Source organism: Macaca fascicularis, chromosome 1 (genome assembly GCF_037993035.2).
Source record: "Macaca fascicularis isolate 582-1 chromosome 1, T2T-MFA8v1.1".
Taxonomy (NCBI): domain Eukaryota; kingdom Metazoa; phylum Chordata; class Mammalia; order Primates; family Cercopithecidae; genus Macaca; species Macaca fascicularis.
This window is the reverse complement of record NC_088375.1, coordinates 207,650,040-207,670,357: the sequence shown is the minus strand read 5'-3', so window position 1 is coordinate 207,670,357 and position 20,318 is coordinate 207,650,040. Positions and strand designations below refer to the sequence as shown.

Here is a 20,318-nt window from a genome sequence, read left to right as displayed (position 1 = left end):
CTAACACAGTGAAACCCCATCTCTACTAAAAATACAAACAATTAGCTGGGCGTGGTGGCGGGCGCCTGTAGTCTTAGCTACTCGCGAGGCTGAGGCAGGAGAATGGCATGAATTCGGGAGGCGCAGCTTACAGTGAGCCAAGATCACGCCACTGTACTCTAGCCTGGGTGACAGAGACTCTGTCTCAAATAAATAAATAGGGAGGCCGAGACGGGTGGATCACGAGGTCAGGAGATCGAGACCATCCTGGCTAACCCAGTGAAACCCCGTCTCTACTAAAAAAATACAAAAAAAAAAAAAAAAAACTAGCCTGACAAGGTGGTGGGCGTTTGTAGTCCCAGCTACTCGGGAGGCTGAGGCAGGAGAATGGCGTAAACCCGGGAGGCGGAGCTTGCAGTGAGCTGAGATCTGGTCACTGCACTCCAGCCTGGGCGACAGAGCAAGACTCCGTCTCAAAAAAATAAAAAAATAAAATAAATAAATAAATAAATGAATAAAGTTAAGGAAAAAACAAGAAAGAAGGTGGTAACTTCTATTTGTTTGGGTCTAGGCTAAACAGGAGTAGTTAAGAATATAGGTTCTGGAATCCAACTGACCAATCATGGCTCTGCCCTTACTGGCTGTGACCTTTGGGTCATTTCATTGACTCCCCCTGTGCCTCAGTTTACTCATTATAACATGAGAATAACAGTACCTATCTCAAAAGAGGACTCCAATGGGAATGAAGCAACATATATATAGAGTGTTAATTATTTCTATGATCTAGACAGTCTTGTTTGAAGTTATTTTAGTGATCCTGACCTAGGGTTTTAACTCTTTTTTTTTTTTGGTCTTGCTCTGTCACTCAGGCTGGAGTGCAGTGGCATGATCATGGCTCACTGCAGCCTTAACCTCCCAGGCTCAAGCGATCCTCCTACCTCAGTCTCCTGAGTAGATGGGACCACAGGCGTGTGCCACCAAGCCTGGCTAATTTTTTTGGTTTTTAGTAGGGATGAGGTCTTGCTATGTTAACCAGGCTGGTCTTGAACTTTTGGCCTCAAGAGATCCTCCCACCTTGGCCTCCCAAAATGCTGGGATTACAGGCATGAGCCACTGCTCTTGGTCCATCCTTTTGTTCTTGAGTGTATAACCACCGACAGTGGATGGAGTAGGTACCACCATTTACCTGAATTCTGCTGGTGGAGGAGGCAAGTTGTCCTCGGAGAAGGAAGGAGAAGGTGAAGAAGCAGAGTCTGACTGTGGTGGTGGCGGATAGCTACTTGCATCCACGTTTTCAACACAGCCAATGCTGCCATTCTGGTACACCAAGGTGGGTGGATACCTGTCAATGAACCGAATGCCAAAAACTGTCATTTAAAGAGCCTGAGTGGGTTTTTTCTTCTTAAAAGGTACTACAAAAATGCATTTGATACAAAAGCTATTAGGGAGAAATAAAATAGGTATATTTCCCACATATTTTCTGTTACACTGAAATTTTATTTTAAGACTAAATATTCTATTGTCAAATATATCCCAGATATTTCTGCTGAATTGTTTGTAGTAACAGGATTCAACCCAGATTATCAAAACTGCTCCTTGCCCAGTGTTGGCCTTGTCAAGCCCAGCAGTTCTTTTAAATTATCTCCCCAATGTCAGGTGCAGATATACCTGAATCCCAAAGTCCTGTGGCAAAGGGTGAAGCCAAATCCCAGAGGCTAGTGAGCTGCAAACACGTGACTGGCACACAGCCTGATTTTGAGGTCAGCAAGCCTCTGGAAAGCTGGAAGGCCAAGGAGGCACTGGATTGCAAAATCAAGCTCAGGATGAATGCAGGGTGCTATGTGGTAGTAAATGTGGTCTTTCTGCCAGGTCTCTTATCAAACAAAATGAGCTGACGATTAAAGTAGGGTGCTAGGGCTTGCCTCATGAAAACCTGTCCCTCAGTGCACTGGGCCTTGGGTGAATTTGTTCTGGGTGAACAACAACAAAACTTCAAACAAGCACAAATACACCAAGCATCAGCTAACAAAATCTGGCCTGCTCTGCTCCACTTCCCCCTCTTTCCACTATTGTTGGGGTCTAAAGAACTCATCTAAAACAGACCCCAGGGAGAACAGAGTTGGAGGAAACTAACTGAATCAAAAGATGCTCTGATGTGGAAAATCCCCAAGGCCTGGAGCCCTGGAGCCTTGGCACGTCTCTTTATAGGTTCACCAACAGGCATGTCCAGATAGACTAACCATGAAGCCCCAACTCCAAACCCCCTGGACAACAGGAAAATGGGAGACAAATCCTCATCTTCCTACTCCACAAATAAAAGACACACATGGGTAGCTGGCATTCTGAACACACAAGCTTCTGGCCTTAGAGTCACTGAACCTATGACAAGTGCCTGTCTGAACAGTGCTACTGACCCTAGCCCCACCCAATCAGTAGTGAAAAGGGGTCCATGGAACAAAATGGCCCCCTTTACTGGGAGGTGAAGGTAATGAAGGTACCCTCAGGGCTGATTTCCCAGTAGAGAAAAAGGTTCATTTTTTCTTTCACCATCTTCATCACTCTTTAGAACAGATCTCTTAATCCACGAAGAACAAGTGTCAGAAGTGTCAAGATTTTTAAAAGTCGAGATTTTCATGGTAGAGTTATTTCTAAAAGCAAGAACAACTCAACTCTTTTCTTTTATCATTCCTAGACACCCAGCATAGGCTGGCATGGTTCTCTGACAGCCATGATGCAATGTATTTAGAGTAAAAACCAGGGCGACATTCATGCCAAGCAGTCATGGTGACTTGGCTTTGAATGTCAACCAGGTCAGACACCAGGATAAGCATCAAACCAACCTTTAAAACCATCTTTTCCCCCCTTTAAACCTCCAGTGTGATTTGGTATTGGGAAATGGGGTCAGACTGACACCTCTTATTTCTCCACAGAGATATATAGCTTCAATACTGGCCGAGCAACCTTTCCCACACTGTCTATGAGGTCTGCATTCAGTCCCTTGGCCAGCCTCTCTCCCAAGACTGACAAAGGCTGACTGAAAAGTTGCTTTGGTGATGTGAACAGCTTTCTTGCCTGGCCCTCCCCAGCCCTGAGAGTGAAATGCCCAGTTCTTAGGCATGACCTTCAAATCAATGCTCTGGAGGCAAAGGATTCCCAATACCACTTTTCTTCCCTTTCCAGTCTTTCCTCTGGGGCCCTTAGATGTGTGTCTCGCAGAGTAAGGGCACTAGGAGTCATGGGCTTTCTTTTCCAGACCCCTCCAGTCACCTCATTTAAATTGCTGAGTCTCTTGATTTATTTAGCAAATTTTAATCACCAGAGGGATGCACTTTAAAGTAGCTGATTAACAGTGGTATTGATCTAAGCCACAGAGACAGACTTCAGGGGGTGTGAAAGGTGTCACACCAGAGCTGTCAGACTGTTGTCCCCACTCCCTTCAAAGAATGCTACCAACAGTACAAAAGCATTACCTACCCAGAAGTCCCCAGCTTTTCTTTGGACTCCACAAATTCTTGTCCCATCTTCATTTTCTCCCACTCTTCCTTACGTGTCTTGATTTTACGTGGGTTTACATTCCCTCGATTTGGATTATCTTTCTTTTCTTTCTATAATGAAAAGGAACAGGAAGGTCTTTGTAGAACATTTTCCAAAGTTCTTCATTAAAATTCTACCCATCTTCATGGATGCATATCTAAGAGATGATTTGCCTAGACAACACATAATAACTACAGAACTTACAGAATTACTGGGTTTGAAGTGACCTAGAGGCCATCTAATCCAAACCATCCCTGGGTGAAACATTTGCTCAATCCCACACTCAAATGCCTCCAGCAACGGGAACCCCAATTCCTCTTTGGATAACTCATTCATATTTTTGAAAAGCTCTAATTGCTAGAAGTTAGTGAACAGCTATTTATTATTTGCTTGGCCCCAAAGGTCAGTCAAGAGAGATGAGATGTAATGAGACCTGGGGCATATATAAGGAAATAGTTTAAATAAAACAAAACAAAACAAAACCCAATGAAGAATTTTTCAGCCTGTGCAGCTGCTCTTGCCCCTGGCACTCTCCTGGGCCTCCTGGCAGCCATGCTAATGGGATTGAGGTTGCAACTGGTAGGTCACATACATACCAGGGAGAGTCTATGGGGAGGGAGAATCTCCGAAACCTACATATATATCCCCCCACCTTAGCCCCATCCAGTCAGTAGTGAAGGCATTAAACTGCTCCTTTTGCAAATCAAACACTGCAGAACCTTGTGCTGATCTCTGAGAAATGAGCTGCAAAACTGGCGGAGAAGGGACTAGCCTAGCTTGAGTGTCCAGCAGAGTCAGGTGCAAATTGCAAGAGAAATAAATGGTGAATAGAAAAGTCAATTTCTAAAACTCAGCCTGAATATACTCAATTGTTAATAGCACTGGGGGGAACAAACACATTTTTGGTGTGATTTATACTTTCATCTTGGTTGTGCTTGGTGTGGACACATTTTTTTAAGAGTTTCACCTGGCATCCAAGCAAGCAGCCACTCGAAATGATTACTTCACATAAGACTGGCTTCCTTTTTATCCCCCTCCACAATCGTGCCTACTGATGTGGAGAACAGAGGCCCCTTTCCCCTCACCCTATGCTTTCTCTTCTCTTTCATGATATCCTTGGTGTCCTGCAGCATCTTCTCCTTCCAAAGATCAAAGAAGTATGAAGGGTCTGTGTAGAATTTGAGTGCCTCTTTTCCATCGTCCCTGGGATAGAAATGAAGACAAGTAGCTGTCAGTAGACAGATGAGCTCCCAACCAAATCCAATATTCCAAACACCTACCAGTTAGCAGTTTTTACACCAAGGAATCAAGAAGTCATTTGAATCGATTGCATACCTCCTCTCCCATACCAGCATTTCAATGCCCCCGAATGGCACCTCTCTACTTATCAGACTTTTAAAGAACCTTAGCCTTACTTTCAATTCCTGGTAGATGAATTTGCATTGTCAGGGCAAGAACAGGTGATAGCAGCAGGGATCCTGATTACTTCTAATGATCTGCATGGCCACAGAGAGCTCCCTGAGGATATTCGGATATCCTGGTACATCAGAGGGGATTTCTACCACTGGTTCCTCTTTTCCCACCAGTTCCGCAGGACTCTTTAGGAAGCATCAGTAGCTTCCTACCCACCGGAAACCTGTGTACACATATGGGGGTTCATGTGTATGCATATGTACACATATATACATGAAAAGTGTGTGTGTACGGCTGTTATTTCTCTGCACACACAGAAAACCAGCCACAGCACTCCACCTTCTTGCTCCCTTCTAGAATAGCTCAGCATCCACACACACCCCAACCACAAGGGGGCTCCAGTGAGAAAAGACGGCCAGCTGTTTTAAGACCACAAGGTTTAATCACCAGTTCCTGGCCGGGCGCGGTGGCTCAAGCCTGTAATCCCAGCACTTTGGGAGGCCGAGACGGGCGGATCACGAGGTCAGGAGATCGAGACCATCCTGGCTAACACGGTGAAACCCCGTCTCTACTAAAAAATACAAAAAAAACTAGCCGGGCGAGGTGGCGGGCGCCTGTAGTCCCAGCTACTCGGGAGGCTGAGGCAGGAGAATGGCGTGAACCCGGGAGGCGGAGCTTGCAGTGAGCTGAGATCCGGCCACTGCACTCCAGCCTGGGCGACAGAGCGAGACTCCGTCTCAAAAAAAAAAAAAAAATCACCAGTTCCTAATTAGTGGCTGTGCCAGTGGGACAGAGTAAACTATTGAGTGTCCATATAAGGGCTATCTGCCAGACTCAACGGTCCTGGTTGGAATCTTGCACTTTGGCATAGATAAGGTCCTCTCACTATCCAGAAAGTATGTGCTTAGGAGTGAACATTTATCTTAACATTATTCTGAACTAAAAAGAAATGGAAAGGCAATTCTATTCCCTGCCCTCCAATCCTATCACAACACAGAAAGTGCTTCCAAATAAAACATTAATAATTTCTATATTAAATCTTCTCCTGAGTTAGATACACCACTACTCATTTCTGTTGGGCCAAGTTCAGATAACTGAGAGGCCATGCTAATTCTGATACTATATGCTAAAAAGAAAAATACCATTAACTGAAGAAAAAAATTCTCCTAATATCATTTGTTTATCTAATCCCACTACACAAACCCTATGTCATACTCCCTACAATATTATCAGTTGTATGACCCCTTTCTGCCCAATAACTCCTCTGCCCAAACCCAACTAGACTCAATAATGGAGGCTGCAGAGTCAAACCTCTGTCCTGCTGTGCTGGTCCCTTTGAAAGCCAAGGGGCAAACATAATTTTACACAGTAAAATGAAGGACAGATGCCATGTACTTTGTATCTGTGTGAGAAGGCTCCCTGAATTGGACTGGTGTCCTTGAATTTCACATGGGTACACACACACACACACTCTACCTTGCAGTGTACACGTCTGATAGAAGACATCCGCCTCCAGCTATCTGTAATTATTTTTTACCTGCTCCAAAGATATGTACGGATGTAAGCAAGATAAATATTCACCTTCTGTCCCTCTTCAGTGGTTTTTTGCAGGATGACAATACTACCAAACCACTAGAGGAGAGGGGCTTTAAGTTGTCTATAAGGCTATGTTCTTTTTCAAGTCCGGGGACAGCAGAGTAGGTCCTTTCAGAAGGAAATGTCCAAAGGATGTTCAAAACAAAGTGAACGATGCTCATTTGGAAGAATGCCAATTACTCCTTAAGCTTTGGAAAGACCCCTCTGGGCCCAGAGCAGCCAGTCCAAGAGGCTGGCCCCACTAACACACCCAAACATCTGGTAATCTAGTGGTTTCCAAGTAAGTGGGAGCCTTGCTAGAATGTTGCCCCTGGGATCCATGCTGTAGGACCGCCTTGTAACAAAGTCCTTTTGGTTCTATAATAACTAAATTCCTTGGATGGAATCCAAGATGGACCTGGTTTATATGAAATTAAACTCTGTAGCATGCTATGGTTACAGTAAACTTTCAATATGTATTACATTCACTGTGAATTTCAGAAACCAAACAATAATAAGTGACAAGTGTTTATGGGGTAAATTTTAGTTTCTGCTGCCACAGACAACTTTGGGGTAGGCAGTAAGCTTTTAGATACAATCCTCTCATGTAAACAACTGCTTCAGATAAAAAGACAATTTAGTGTTATTAAACCACAGGTTGAAAAAGGGAGGAGCTAGCCAGCCATTACCTGTAAGGGGTAAGATTGTTGAGAGGGGGAGGAGTATCACAGGTATTGTATGTTTCTAAGACAGGCACCGGGAGAGAGTTTCTGTCAAAAAGCTTCTGGTCTTGAATGGTGGAGCTTCTGAAGGCTTTTCGGGTGTTGATTCCTTGTAGTGACACTGAGAGAAGATGGAAGGCGTTAGAAAATGGACGACAGGCTATTTGAGCAAACACTGAGTCACACCAGTCAGAGAGGCCTCAGCTGCTGCATTTCTTGGCTGCGGCTGTCTGCAGTCAGGCTTTTTTTCCCTCCCCCTCTGGGGAAGCCCCACAAGGCTGTCAGCAGCCCAGTCATTTCACGACTGAACAAAATGAGGCAACACAAAGGTTTACTATGTGGCCAGATCTAGCAGGCCTCTCCTTAGGAGGAATGAATCTTCCAAGTACTTTTATGGTAGCAAAATACGATTGAGGGAGGGGAAATTTGAGAAAGAAGGAATTGGGGGAATGGGAGAAAGGAGTGCATGAGGGTGTGGTGGAGCTAAAAAGGTTCTTTCCAGCACTCAGGCTTGTGTCACTTCAAAGCAGAACTCTATAGGTCTCTGTGATTTCTCCCCTCACTTTTTTTAAAATAAATCAGGGGGAAAAAATTCTATAAAACTGCTCAGCAAAGCCTGCAAATGCTGAGCTCAGCTTTCTTACCTTCTTCTTCCTTGGGATCCAGCTGAGTGACTTTAACTTGTAGTCGGTCGACCCTCTCAGCAAGGGAGCTTACCCGAGAGGCAAAGGTATTTGCCTGAGTAAAGAGCTCTCCAAAAATGTCCTCTGCATATTTACCTGGAAAGAGCAAAGAAACCAAGTCACTAGTGCATAGAAGTAATGTAAATGGTCAGAAAAACTGGCTACTAAAGATTGTATTCCCTAACCACCAAACACATACTACACACACACACATACCCTAAGACGGTTTGGGCTATATGCAGATGACTGCTCTTAGAGAAATACTCTTCATAGTTTAGGAAGTCTGCATATGTTCTATAACTAATAGAGTCTTCTTGACAGATGTGAACAGTCATGAGACTCAAAACAGGCTGAATAAAACTGAAAGGTGTAATGCAAAAAATTAAGCCTGGAAGAACAGATAATATTTCTACACATTTCCAGCCTGGGCAACACGGTGAAACCCCGTCTCTACTAAAAATACAAAAATTAGGCAGGTGTGCTGGCAGGCACCTATAATCCCAGCTACTGGGGAGGCTAAGGCAGGGGAATCACTTGAACTTGGGAGGCGGAGGTTGCAGTGAGCTGAGACCGAGCCACTGCACCCCAGCCTGGGTGACGGAGTGAGACTAAAACTAAACTAATAAAATAACACTACACATTTGCCCATAGCCCTTAGCCTCTTATTGTTCTGTAAAAGTACCTTATAAAATGGTTCTGAAAAACAGATTGGGAGTTTAGAGGACATTCTAGGTATCTAAAATTAACATGAAAAGTAAGAAATTAGTTCCTCAATGGAGCCTTGAAAGTACAGTGAACAACTATGATTAGTGTGTTAAATGTGAGGGGCCCTGAGCTTATCAACAACCCATAGCAGAGATGTACAACTTCTTTTAAGAGGTAGAAAGGTTACTTTATGTTTTATAACTTGTAATTTTTTTTTTCTTTTTTTGGAGACAGAGTCTCCCTCTGTCACCCAGGCAGCAGTACAGTGGCATGATCTTGGCTCACTGCAACCTCTACCTCCTGGGCTCAAGCAATTCTCATGTATTAGCCTCCCGAGTAGCTGAGATTAAAGATGTGCACCACCATGCCAGGCTAATTTTTGTATTTTTGGTAGAGACGGGGATTTGCCAGGTTGCCCAGGCTGGTCTCAAACTCCTGGCCTCAAGTGATCTGCCCACCTTGGCCTCCCAAAGTGCTGGGATTACAGGTGTTGAGCCACCATGCCCAGCTTGTCACCTACAACTTTCAAAGTCTTTGCTCTAGGTTACAATCCTTCAAATCTACATCTCAGGAACCAAGTGAAAAGCTGAAACTTTCAAGCCCTCTGAAAAGCAGCATACCAGTGGTCTCTTTCCACAATGTCTTGTTTTTTAGAAAAAGAAAAGTTCCGTACTTTCAACCCTGGAATGCAAGGAGAATCTGCAGCCAAAGAAACATAACAGCAATTTGACACTACCTCTATATTGTCATTCCAAGCCACAGGCACATTCTTACTAGGAATGAAAAGTAGTGCATATGAATAAATATACCATCTGAGCTTTTTTTTTTTTTCCCCCGAGACAGAGTCTTGCTCTATCCCCCAGGCTGGAGTGCAGTGGTGCAAAATCTCGGCTCACTGCAGCCTCTGCCTCCTGGGTTCAAGCGATTCTCCTGCCTCAGCCTCCCGAGTAGCTGAGATTATAAGTGCCTGCCATAACACCCGGCTTGTTTTTTGTTTTTAGTAGAGAGAGGGTTTCATCATGTTGGCCAGGCTGGTCTTAAACTCCTGACCTCAGATGATCTGCCCACCTCAGCCTCCCAAAGTACTGGGATTACTAGCACGAGCCACTGCGCACAGACCTACCATCTGAGCTTCTTGCAAGGTGAAGGCAATCATAAGAGACTGTGCCCAATCAAATGATAATTTTTTTTTGAGAACTATTTAAAGTAGGCTTTAATTTCTAGCTTCGAAACTACATTTATGCTTAGTCCATATTTGAGGGGAAAAAAAATAGCCTGAAAGGCCAAAACCACACCTTCAGGGTGAACTGCAGCTCACCTTCCCAGTACAACCTGAAGAGTGGGGATAAGACCAATCAACTGCATATTTTGAATTGCTTATTAAGTCAATAAGGACTTCTAATCAAGGAAGAAGCAAGTCCTTGCATACTGATCATTTGTGACCTAAACAATTATGGGAAGCTCCTGGGCGCAAATAACTCAAATCAGCTGATAAGCATTTCTACTCTGCAGGTTGAGGATTTTATCTGATCCCTATTCATAATATGGCTAAGTTCCTACAAAAACCATACTGTATCATGCTTGTCTAGGTAATGGAAAATTGTGTTTGGAAGGCTAAAACAGAGAAATATGCAACATTATGTGTGGAAAATAAACCAAGCTCAAAAATATCTGTTAAAAATAAAAGGCCAGTCGTGGTGGCTCATGCCTGTAATCCCATCACTTTGGGAGGCCAAGGTGGGCAGATCACTTGAGGCCAAGAGTTCGAGACCAGCCTGGGGAATATGACAAAACCCTGCCTCCACTAAAATTACAAAAAAATTAGGCCAGGCATGGTGGCTCATGCCTGTAATCCCAGCACTTTGGGAGGCCAAGGTAGGCGGATCACCTAAGGTCAGGATTTTGAGACCAGCCTGGCCAACATGGTGAAATCCCATCTCTACTAATAATACAAAAATGAGCTGGGCATGGTGGCAGGCACCTGTAATCCCAGCTACTCAGGAGGCTGAGGCAAAAGAATCGCTTGAACCTGGAAGGCAGAGGTTGCAGTGAACCAAGATCGCACCACGGCACTCTAGCCTAGGTGACAGAGCGAGACTCCATCTCAAAAAAAAAAAAAAAAAAAAAAAGCTGCGCGTGGTGGTGCACACCTGTAATCCCAGCTACTCAGGAGGTTGAGGCATGAGAATCACTTGAACTTGGGAGGCAGAGGTTGCAGTGAGCCCAGATCGTGCCACTGGCTCCAGCCTATCTCAAAAATAATAATAATAAATAAAATGAAATTAAAGAAAAAAGAAAAATATCAATTAATCTTCCAGCTATTCTGGAGGGGAAAAAAAAATACCAATCAACTTACACCAAAAGAGTCACCAAGAGTACCTAGGATTTCCTTAAGTGAAGAGGGTAGTGATAGTAGAAGTAGAGGCTCTGTGTGGCACAGTGGTTTTCAAGATAAAATCTTACAAAGAACCTCAACATATAAAACTAGTTAAGTATAAGATCTCTATTTTAAGAGGAAGTGAAGTGGTGTGAGGGCTTCCCCACTGTCTCATCACCTCAGGCCTGAGGCAGACTTAGAACTATACTATGAGACATGGAAGGAGCAGTTGACTTCAAATCAGAAAATCTGAATCAAAGTCTCAGCTCTTTCTATTTATACTTGTGTACTCGTCAGCAAGTCACAATCTCCCAGCCTTAGTTTCCTCATCTGTAAAGTAAGGATAATACTACCCCATCAAGTTACCATAAGGATTAAGTGAGCTAAAAATGTGAGTTGTTACAATGATATTCTTCCTTATACTCCTCAACCACATTACATGACTTAATGGTATAAATACCTAAGGCCAGGCAGGGTGGCTCATGCCTATAATCCCAACGCTTTGGGAGGCCAAGGCAGGTGGATCACTGAAGGCCAGGAGTTTGAGACCAGCCTGGCCAACATGGTGAAACCCTGTCTCTACTAAAAATATAAAACTTAGCCAGGCATGGTGGCATACCATCTTGTAATCCTAGCTACTCAGGAGGCTGATACATGAGAACTGCTTGAGCCCAAGAGACATAGGTTGCAGTGAGCCAAGATCACACCACTTCACTTCAGCCTGGGTGACAGAGTAAGACTCCATCTCAAAAAACAAACAAACAAACAAACAACAAACAAACAAAACAAAACAAAACAGCGTAAATTCTAAATACCTTACGTTTTTGTTTTTAAATTTTTTTTTTATTTTTTAGATAGATACTTGCTCTGTTGCCCAGGCTGGAGTACAATGGCACAATCTCAGCTCACTGCAACCTCTGCCTCTCTGCCTCCTGGATTCAAGAGATTCTCCTGCCTCAGACTCCTGAGTAGCTGGAAGTACAGGCACATGCCCAGCTAATTTTTGTATTTTTAACAAAGAAGGGGTTTCACCATGTTGGCCAGGCTGGTCTCAAACTCCCAACCTCAAGTGATCTGCCTTGGCCTCCTCAAGTGTTGGGATTACAGGCGTGAGCCACTGTGCCCAGCCTAAATATCCTAAGTTTTAAGTTTAGAGGAAAATTTTAAATATAATTCCAATTAGTAATTTGATAGTCTCCTTCAAGTGCTAAAATTTACTCCAACTTTTGAAAACAGAAATGTGATATTGAACTAGGGAAAACCAAAGTGTCTTGTTCAGAGTTAAACTTCACTCATTCAGATTACCAAGAGAGACCCAATATCCATCATTATCCAACATTCATAACAGATACCACATTTTGCAGAAGATTCTAGGAAGCAGTCTTCAATTTTTGTTTTTTCCTTAGCAGAACTCTTCAAATGAAATGTTACGTGGAAGTAGAACAGGTAAAACTGATTTTTAAAAATGTGAAGTTGCTCTTATTGAAGTCTGAGTGGGAGTCTTGGAGCTCCCCAATGGCATGCCCCACCCCCTCACCCACACTGCAGTCAGTTAGAAACCTAATATCTAGCTTGATTTTCTAATGACCCAAGTGGGGGTTCCATTCTCCTGGGTGGCCACAATACTGATACAAAGTGCTGGCTGGCTGTGCCTGTATTTTCTAAGATACAGCAACCGAATATGCGAAATGCCATCTCACTGTTCTGAGAAAAAAATAAGAATTCTGGATGTGCTGTCACGGAGCAATCTATGGCTGTGGGATTTTTAGTTTTATGCTTTATCCATTCCATAATCAGCCTTTCAGTACTAAATTGAGAAGTTCCACCCAGGTACAATGCACATGAGGCCAAGGTCATGAGCCTGAAGCACATATGAACCCTTCCCTGCACTCCTCTCAGCTAGATGAAATCCCAGTCATCTTTCAAGGTCCCATTCAAATGTAACCTCTTCTATGAAGTCTTCCTTGACCCTGCCTATCCCTACCTGTGCCCCCACTACCCACAGAAAGTATTATTTCCATTCCTACATTCTTTGTGCATCAACAGCATGGAATAGTGGGAGATATATAGGCGTGAGTTATTCGACATTTAATGAGCTTCTACTGGGTGACAGGTACTACACAAGGTAGACACTGGGGTTCAAAGACAAATAACACATGATTACTACCTTCAACAATTTTCTTTTTTGGTTACCCAGGCTGGAGTGCAGCAGCGCCATCTCAGCTCACTGCAGCCTTGACCTTCTGGGCTCAAATGATCCTCCTACCTCAGCCTTCCATCTCAGCCTTCCAAATAGCTGGAAGTACAGGCTCATGCCACCACACCCAGCTAATTTAGTTTATATTTTGTAGAGAAAGGGTCTCACTATGTTGCCCAAGCTATCTCAAACTCCAGGGCCCAAGCAATCCTCCCATCTCAACCTCCCAGAGTGCTGGGATTATAAGCATGAGCCATTGTGCCCAGTCAAGAATTTTTAATTGAGTATGAGCCATAGGTGATTTGTGATATAATGTGATAGGATAATACAGGCATATAATGGGAGCTCAGAGGAGCACTCTTAGCCCAACCTGGAAGAGAAGATTCCTGAGCTGGACCTTGAAGGATTAGCTACAGGCAGCCAGGCAGACAAAGATGGCAAGGGCTGTTCAGCCAGGGAGGATAGCAAGAGCACTGTTTGGAAATATGAGAGAGCATGGTCTGTCTCAGGAGAACTACTAGTAGGTGATAATTCATTCTTTTTTCCTTTCCTTTTTCCTTCTATTTAATTAATTTATTTGAGACAAGGTCTCGCCCTGTTGGCCAGTGCTGGAGTGGCATGATCATGGCTCACTGCAGCCTTGAACTCCCAGGCTCAAGCGATCCTCCCACCTTAGCCTCCCAACCAGCTGGGACTACAGGTGTGCACCACCACACCTGGGTACTTTTTAAATTTTTGTAGCAATAGGGTCTCAGTATGTTGCCAGCGCTGGTCTCGAACTCCTGAGCATAAGCAATACTTGTGCCTCAGCCTCCTAAAGTACTGGGATTACAGGTGTGAGCCAGTGTGCCAGGCCCCCTTTTTCCATTTTAAAAGACTAAAGTGAAGGCTGGGCATGGTGGATCACGCCTGTAATCCCAACAGTTTGGGAGGCCGAGGCGGGTGGATCACCTGAGGTCAGGAGTTCGAGACCAGCCTGGCCAACATGGTGAACCCCCGTCTCTACTAAAAATGCAAAAAACTGACCAGGCGCGGTGGCTTATGCCTGTAATCCCAGCACTTTGGGAGGCTGAGGTGGGCAGATCATGAGGTCAGGAGATCGAGACCATCCTGGCTAACACGGTGAAACTCTATCCCTACTAAAAATACAAAAAAATTAGCCAGGTATGGTGGTAGATGCCTGTAGTCCCAGCTACTCAGGAGGCTGAGGCAGGAGAATGGCATGAACCTGGGAGGCGGAGCTTGCAGTGAGCCGAGATGGCGCCACTGTACTCTAGCCTAGGCGAGACTCCGTCTCAAAAAAAAAAAAAAAAATTAGCTGGGTGTGGTGGCATGCACCTGTAGCCCCAGCTACTCGGGAGGCTGAGGCAGGAGAATCACTTGAACCCAGAGGCAAAGGCTGCAGGGAGCCGAGATCGCGCCATCACACTCCAGCCTAGGCAACAAGAGCGAAACTCTGTCTCAAAAATAAAAAAAATTTTAAAAATTGTTAACATGGAATTGTAGAAAATGAGGCTAGAAAGGAAGACAGGTCTTGCAGGGTCCTGAATGCTAGGCCAAGGAACTTAAATAACTCCACAGTGAAGAAGAGGGGAGAGAAATAGTTGAGATGTGTACTCTGACTATAAAAACACTTGTTACATTACAAAAGTTAACACAGAATTAACTTTCTTTTTTTTTTTTTTTGAGACGGAGTCTCGCTCTGCCGCCCAGGCTGGAGTGCAGTGGCCGGATCTCAGCTCACTGCAAGCTCCGCCTCCCGGGTTTACGCCATTCTCCTGCCTCAGCCTCCCGAGTAGCTGGGACTACAGGCGCCCGCCACCTCGCCTGGCTAGTTTTTTGTATTTTTTAGTACAGACGGGGTTTCACCGTGTTAGCCAGGATGGTCTCGATCTCCTGACCTCGTGATCCGCCCGTCTCGGACTCCCAAAGTGCTGAGATTACAGGCTTGAGCCACCGCGCCCGTCCCAGAATTAACTTTCAAAGCTTCAGAAATTCAGAATAATAAAAGTAAAAAGTAAGATTTGATTTTTAGGCAGATCACTCTTGCAGGGATATAGAAACAGATTTAAGGGGGCTGGATCAGAGAAAGAAGGTAGAGGGAGGCTTGGTGAAAGTCAATGAAGTCTAAAATAGGGCAATACTGGCAGAGACAGAGAGTAAGGGACAGAGTTGAGAAATTTGTAGGAAGTCTGAGTTTAAACAGTGACTTTGCCTCTTACTGGCTGTATCTCTTTAGGCAAGTTACTTTTTTTTTTTTTTTTTTTTTTGAGACAGAGTCTCACTCTATTGCCCAGGCTGGATGCAGTGGTACAATCTCAGCTCACTACAACTTCCGCCTCCCGAGTTCAAGCAATTCTCGTGCCTCAGGCTCCCAAGTAGCTGGGATTGCAGGTGTGTGCCACCATGCCTGGCTAAAATTTTTATATTTTTAGTAGAGACAGGGTTTCACCATGTTGGCCAGGCTGGTCTTCAACTCCTGACCTCAACTGATCTACTCCCTCCGGCCTCCCAAAGTGCTGGGATTACAGGCGTGAGCCACTGTGCCTAGACAAGTTACCTTACTTTTCTGAGCCTTATTTTCTTTATCTGAAATATGGGAATACCACCACCTAATCTCATAGGATTACTGAGAAGATTAAATGAGATAATCTATGTCAAGATCTTATCCAAACCTTGCATAAAGTAGGCAATCAACAAATGTGGGTTCCCTTCTCACTCTCTCCCCATTCTCTCCTCTTAGGAATTATTTATTTCTGCCTCCCCTTATAGATTATGAGCTCCTAGAGGGCAGAGACCATTTCTTATTATTGCTGTATCCCCTCAGCATCTGGTACATAAAATATGTTCAACACATGTTTATTGGATGAATAAAGGGTCAGTTAGCCCCCACAATGTAAGAAAATCTTGTTTCCTTGGGCATAAGGTGGCTTTGGCCCTCAGATCAGCTTCCTCAAGATAGGAGTGGTCTGATCACAAGTGGGAGTGTGAGCAACGGCATCCATCAACACCACCCTGGAAATATAGCTGAGAGAGAGCATAACTTCAGTAAGTGGAAATAAGAAGCATCATTAGCTAGATGTTCTTTGTCCTATGAAGAAGGAACCAGTGTGTGATTGATTGACTTCCACCCATTTGGCCTTCTCAGAGAGAGAGGCAGAAATTATGCCTTTAAAAATCAGTGAGGTCTCTGCAGCCTTGATGTGCTTCCTTGTCAGCTGCACTGCTGTTGCGCTACTGTCAGTGTTCCTTTGTACAAGACATGCACCGGCAGGGTTTCATTTCTTCATGATGCCCCATCTAGGTTTCTCTAAGCCCTGGATCAACTGAGATGGTCCCTGAGGTACGTGAAGGCTTAGGAATCTCAGACTCCATACATCATCTGGTCATAGAGTTCTGTTTCCTCAGGCTCCTATTTTAAAGGCTGGGCCTATTGCAATACAGGGGAATGCAGGCTTTCTTGATATTCCACTGCCTTCACTAAGGGCAGTGATGCGACAGGAGGCGTGAGTATCTGAAATAATTCACACCAAAATGCCTTTGCTAAGGAAGATCACTAAAATGGCATTTTGACGGAGGTTCTTATGGGAGCTGGAGTGGCACTAGACAAATGCAGAGCCAATCCAAGCATCTGCCCTTCCCATATCTCAGCTTCAAGCAAACAAAGTCAACTTGATTCAGAATGAAATCCAAACCACATGCATGTACCCCACCCAAGGCAGTCTCATTCATTCTTGCCAATTAAAAAAATATATATAGTTGAGCTGGCTTTCCTTCAGCTCCAAAACAGTCTGGGCTAACCCCCATCTTCCTCCTAAGGAAGAATGGCTCCAGCTACTATTTGTGTCACTGTATGTTCACACAGCTTGCAAAACTCCCAATACCCCAGAGAATGCAGAAGTAATTTGTACCCTGAACTTGGACCTGGGGGCTTGCAGCACAATTAAATGTGTACCAGGGTGGACAAGACAGTCAGAATCTCTCCAAAGGCATGTTTGCTTTACTCCTCTTTGGGAAGAAAAGGGGTGGGGGTGTTGGGTAGATAAAGACTATTGGCACATTTGAGGCTTCAACAAAGTCAAGCTACATCGAACAGCTCATGTAATTACAGGCACATTCCCCGACCCAAGATACTGCTCTGTGAACCTCCCACTTTACACACACAGAATTCTGCTCTGTCATTCCGTCTGCAGTTTTTGCTGCAGCCCTTCCTGCCACCCTTCCCACAGATTTCTGTTGAAGCAGGTGGAGGGGGAGGGGGGAGGGAATTTAGAGGGTGGTGGTAGATAAAGAAGGTTGAAGAGGAGAAGCTACACCAAAAGGGAGCCTCTCTTTGGGGAGGAGAGGGAGGATACATTTTCGCATTACCTAGGGAAGGCAGATGGGGGAGAAACAGGAACGCGGGAGGAGAAGGAAACTAAATAAAGAGCACCAACGACCCCTGAGGGCAAAGCATAGGCTCTCCGAGGCACTCACTCAGGCTGCCCAGCTGTCGGATGACATTTGCCAGGGTGATGTTGGTCACGCATTCCAGCTCGCTTCTAACGCTAGGCAACGTCTGACGGCACAGGTGCCTTGGCTCGATGTTCCTCGTTACTAACGGCATGGTGGACCTGCTTCAGGCAATGTTCTGAATGATGAAAAACAACCTAAAAAAGAAATAACAGGAAAGTATTACTCAACCACAAATTCCAAATTCCAGGCACACTAGGGCTGTGTGAATCTTTCCTTTTTTTTTTTTTGGTCTTACTCTGATCTAAAACAGCTTTTAAAAAAATCTTCACTCCCCCTATCTTTTTTTTTCTTTCATTTTTAAGTCCTCCCTCCCCTGCCCTTTTAAAGGTTTGCTATTAGAAGATCTGCTATGTAAGTTTAGAAATTCTGGACTGGTGATAGGCAGCACAGAAACGTTAAAGTGCCAACTACTGCTCCAACCAACAAAAGTCCCCAGAGGCAAGGAGGCATGGTTAGAAAACAGCCCATTCAGCAGACACTGGAAGGTATAGATCCTATCCTTGGGGTGTTCATAACCAGGACAGATCAGATTCTAGGCCACCAATTATAAAAATCAAAAAAGAACACTCTCACCTGATAATCTCCACAATGAAATCAAGCTGCCAATAGTGACTGATATACATTAGGATATAACTTTTCCAGTCCTTCCTTGGTGAATGGCTGTTAATGTACAGGTAACTGCTAGGCTAGGTACAGTGGCTCACACCTGTAATCCCAGCACTTTGGAAGGCTGAGGCAGGTGGATCACCTGAGGCCAGGAGTTCGAGAGTAGCCTGGCCAAGATGGTGAAACCCCGTCTTTTTTTGAGACGGAGTCTCGCTCTGTCGCCCAGGCTGGAGCGCAGTGGCCGGATCTCAGCTCACTGCAAGCTCCGCCTCTTGGGTTTACGCCATTCCCCTGCCTCAGCCTCCCGAGTAGCTGGGACTACAGGCGCCTGCCACCTTGCCCGGCTAGTTTTTTGTATTTTTTTAGTCGAGACGGGGTTTCACTGTGTTAGCCAGGATGGTCTCGATCTCCTGACCTCGTGATCCGCCCGTCCCAGCCTCCCAAAGTGCTGGGATTACAGGCTTGAGCCACTGCGCCCAGCTGAAACCCGGTCTTTACTAAAAATACAAAAAACTGGCCGGGCGTGTCGCAGGTACTTGTAATCCCAGTTACTCAGGAGGCAGGAGAATTGCTTGAACCCGGGAAGCGGAGGTTGCAGTGAACTGAGATTGCACCACTGCATTCCATTCTGGGTGACAAGAGCAAGACTCCGTCTCAAAATCTAAAAAAAAAAAAAAAAGTATAGCTAACTACTAATGCCAGTATCTCTGAAGTTTAGTTTGTAAATTGACAGAATGAGAGAATATAAAGTAAACATTTTACACGTTCAATATGTCAAACATGATGCTGAGTAAACTGTGCTGTAAGATTCCCTGGTGCTTTCTCTTCTACCCAACAGCTCCCTTTCTCGCTCCCATCCGGTTCAACACACCTGGGCCAAAAGGCTCTAGAGACAGCAGGAAATGTCTGGAGCAGATCCGGAAACCTTCCAGTTACTGTTTCTTATCCGGTGGGCTGAGCCCCTTTCCCTAGGAAATCCCCCAGCACTTCAGGTTCATGCTGAGCTATTGTTTTAGATTTAGATCACCAAATTCCCAGTTTTATAAGGATAGGAGAGAGTTTTAATTTCCACAAAATGGATATGACTACAGTCAAGGCACACTGGACTGGTCCTCTTTCCACATCTTATGAAACTAAAAAAATCTAAAACAGCCTAATGGTTTTCATGCTAGGGAAAATGACAAATTCACTTCACGTGAAAAGGTGAAGCATAAAGTTAACATATCTAAGTCCTCAATTTTTTTTCTTATTTTTTATTCTTTTTTTGAGACAGGGTCTCGGCTCTGTCACCCAGGCTGGAGTGTAGTGGCACGATCTCAGCTCACTGCAACCTCCAACTACTGGGCTCAAGCGATCCTCCCGCCTCAGCCTCCCGAGTAGCTGGGACTACAGGCATGCACCACCATGTCCAGCTAGCTTTTGTATTTTTTGTAGAGATGAGGTTTTGCCATGTAGCCCAGACTTGTCTCGAACTCCTGAGCTCAGCCTCCCAAAGTGCTGGGACTATAAGCATGAGCCACCGCGCCCAGCCTTTTTGTTGAGACGGGGTCTCACTCTGTCGTCCAGTACAGAGTGCAATGGTGCAATCACAGCTCACAACATCCTTGACCGCCTTGCTCAAATGATCCTCCCACCTTAGCTTTCTGAGTAGCTGGGCCAAGTCCCCAATATTATAAACTCCTCTTTATATATAAATATATAAAGCAAAACAAGGGTTTACTTACATCAAATCTTAAAATACCAGCTCATCACCAAAAAGTTGATTGTGAATACAAAATGCTTAAACCAAACTAAACATTACAGACATATTGTCTGACCAAAAGAGAAAAAAAAAATCTTTCAGGCTCAAAGGGGGAGTAGAACCCTTTGGAACAGACTGCTCCTTGTTATGGACATTCTGATCTGCTACAAGTAAAAATAAAACAGGAAGCCAGCAGCTTGGGGAACAAGATTTCCTGTCACCAACAGCAACAGCCCAAGAACCAAGAGAATCAGCTGTTTGCTTATAACTT

General features: G+C 44.6%; 1 protein-coding gene across 12 annotated transcripts in view; it reads right to left on the bottom strand.

Annotated features, from left to right (window-relative positions):
* The window catches only part of WASF2 (WASP family member 2), a 92,476-nt gene that overhangs the window by 7,387 nt on the left and 64,771 nt on the right, over positions 1–20,318 (bottom strand). For 11 of the 12 annotated variants that reach the window (XM_065526753.1, XM_065526760.1, XM_065526745.1 and 8 more), the window contains 6 exons: positions 17,662–17,834; positions 7,868–8,002; positions 7,191–7,344; positions 4,599–4,716; positions 3,454–3,584; positions 1,166–1,321 (listed from right to left, as the gene is read on the bottom strand). In XM_065526753.1, coding sequence (XP_065382825.1) covers positions 1,166–1,321; positions 3,454–3,584; positions 4,599–4,716; positions 7,191–7,344; positions 7,868–8,002; positions 17,662–17,791 — 824 coding nt within the window. In that variant the 5' untranslated portion in view covers positions 17,792–17,834. Of the gene's footprint in view, positions 1–1,165; positions 1,322–3,453; positions 3,585–4,598; positions 4,717–7,190; positions 7,345–7,867; positions 8,003–17,661; positions 17,835–20,030; positions 20,211–20,318 lie in introns of those variants that run through there. The other variant, XM_065526784.1, reaches the window with a different exon arrangement.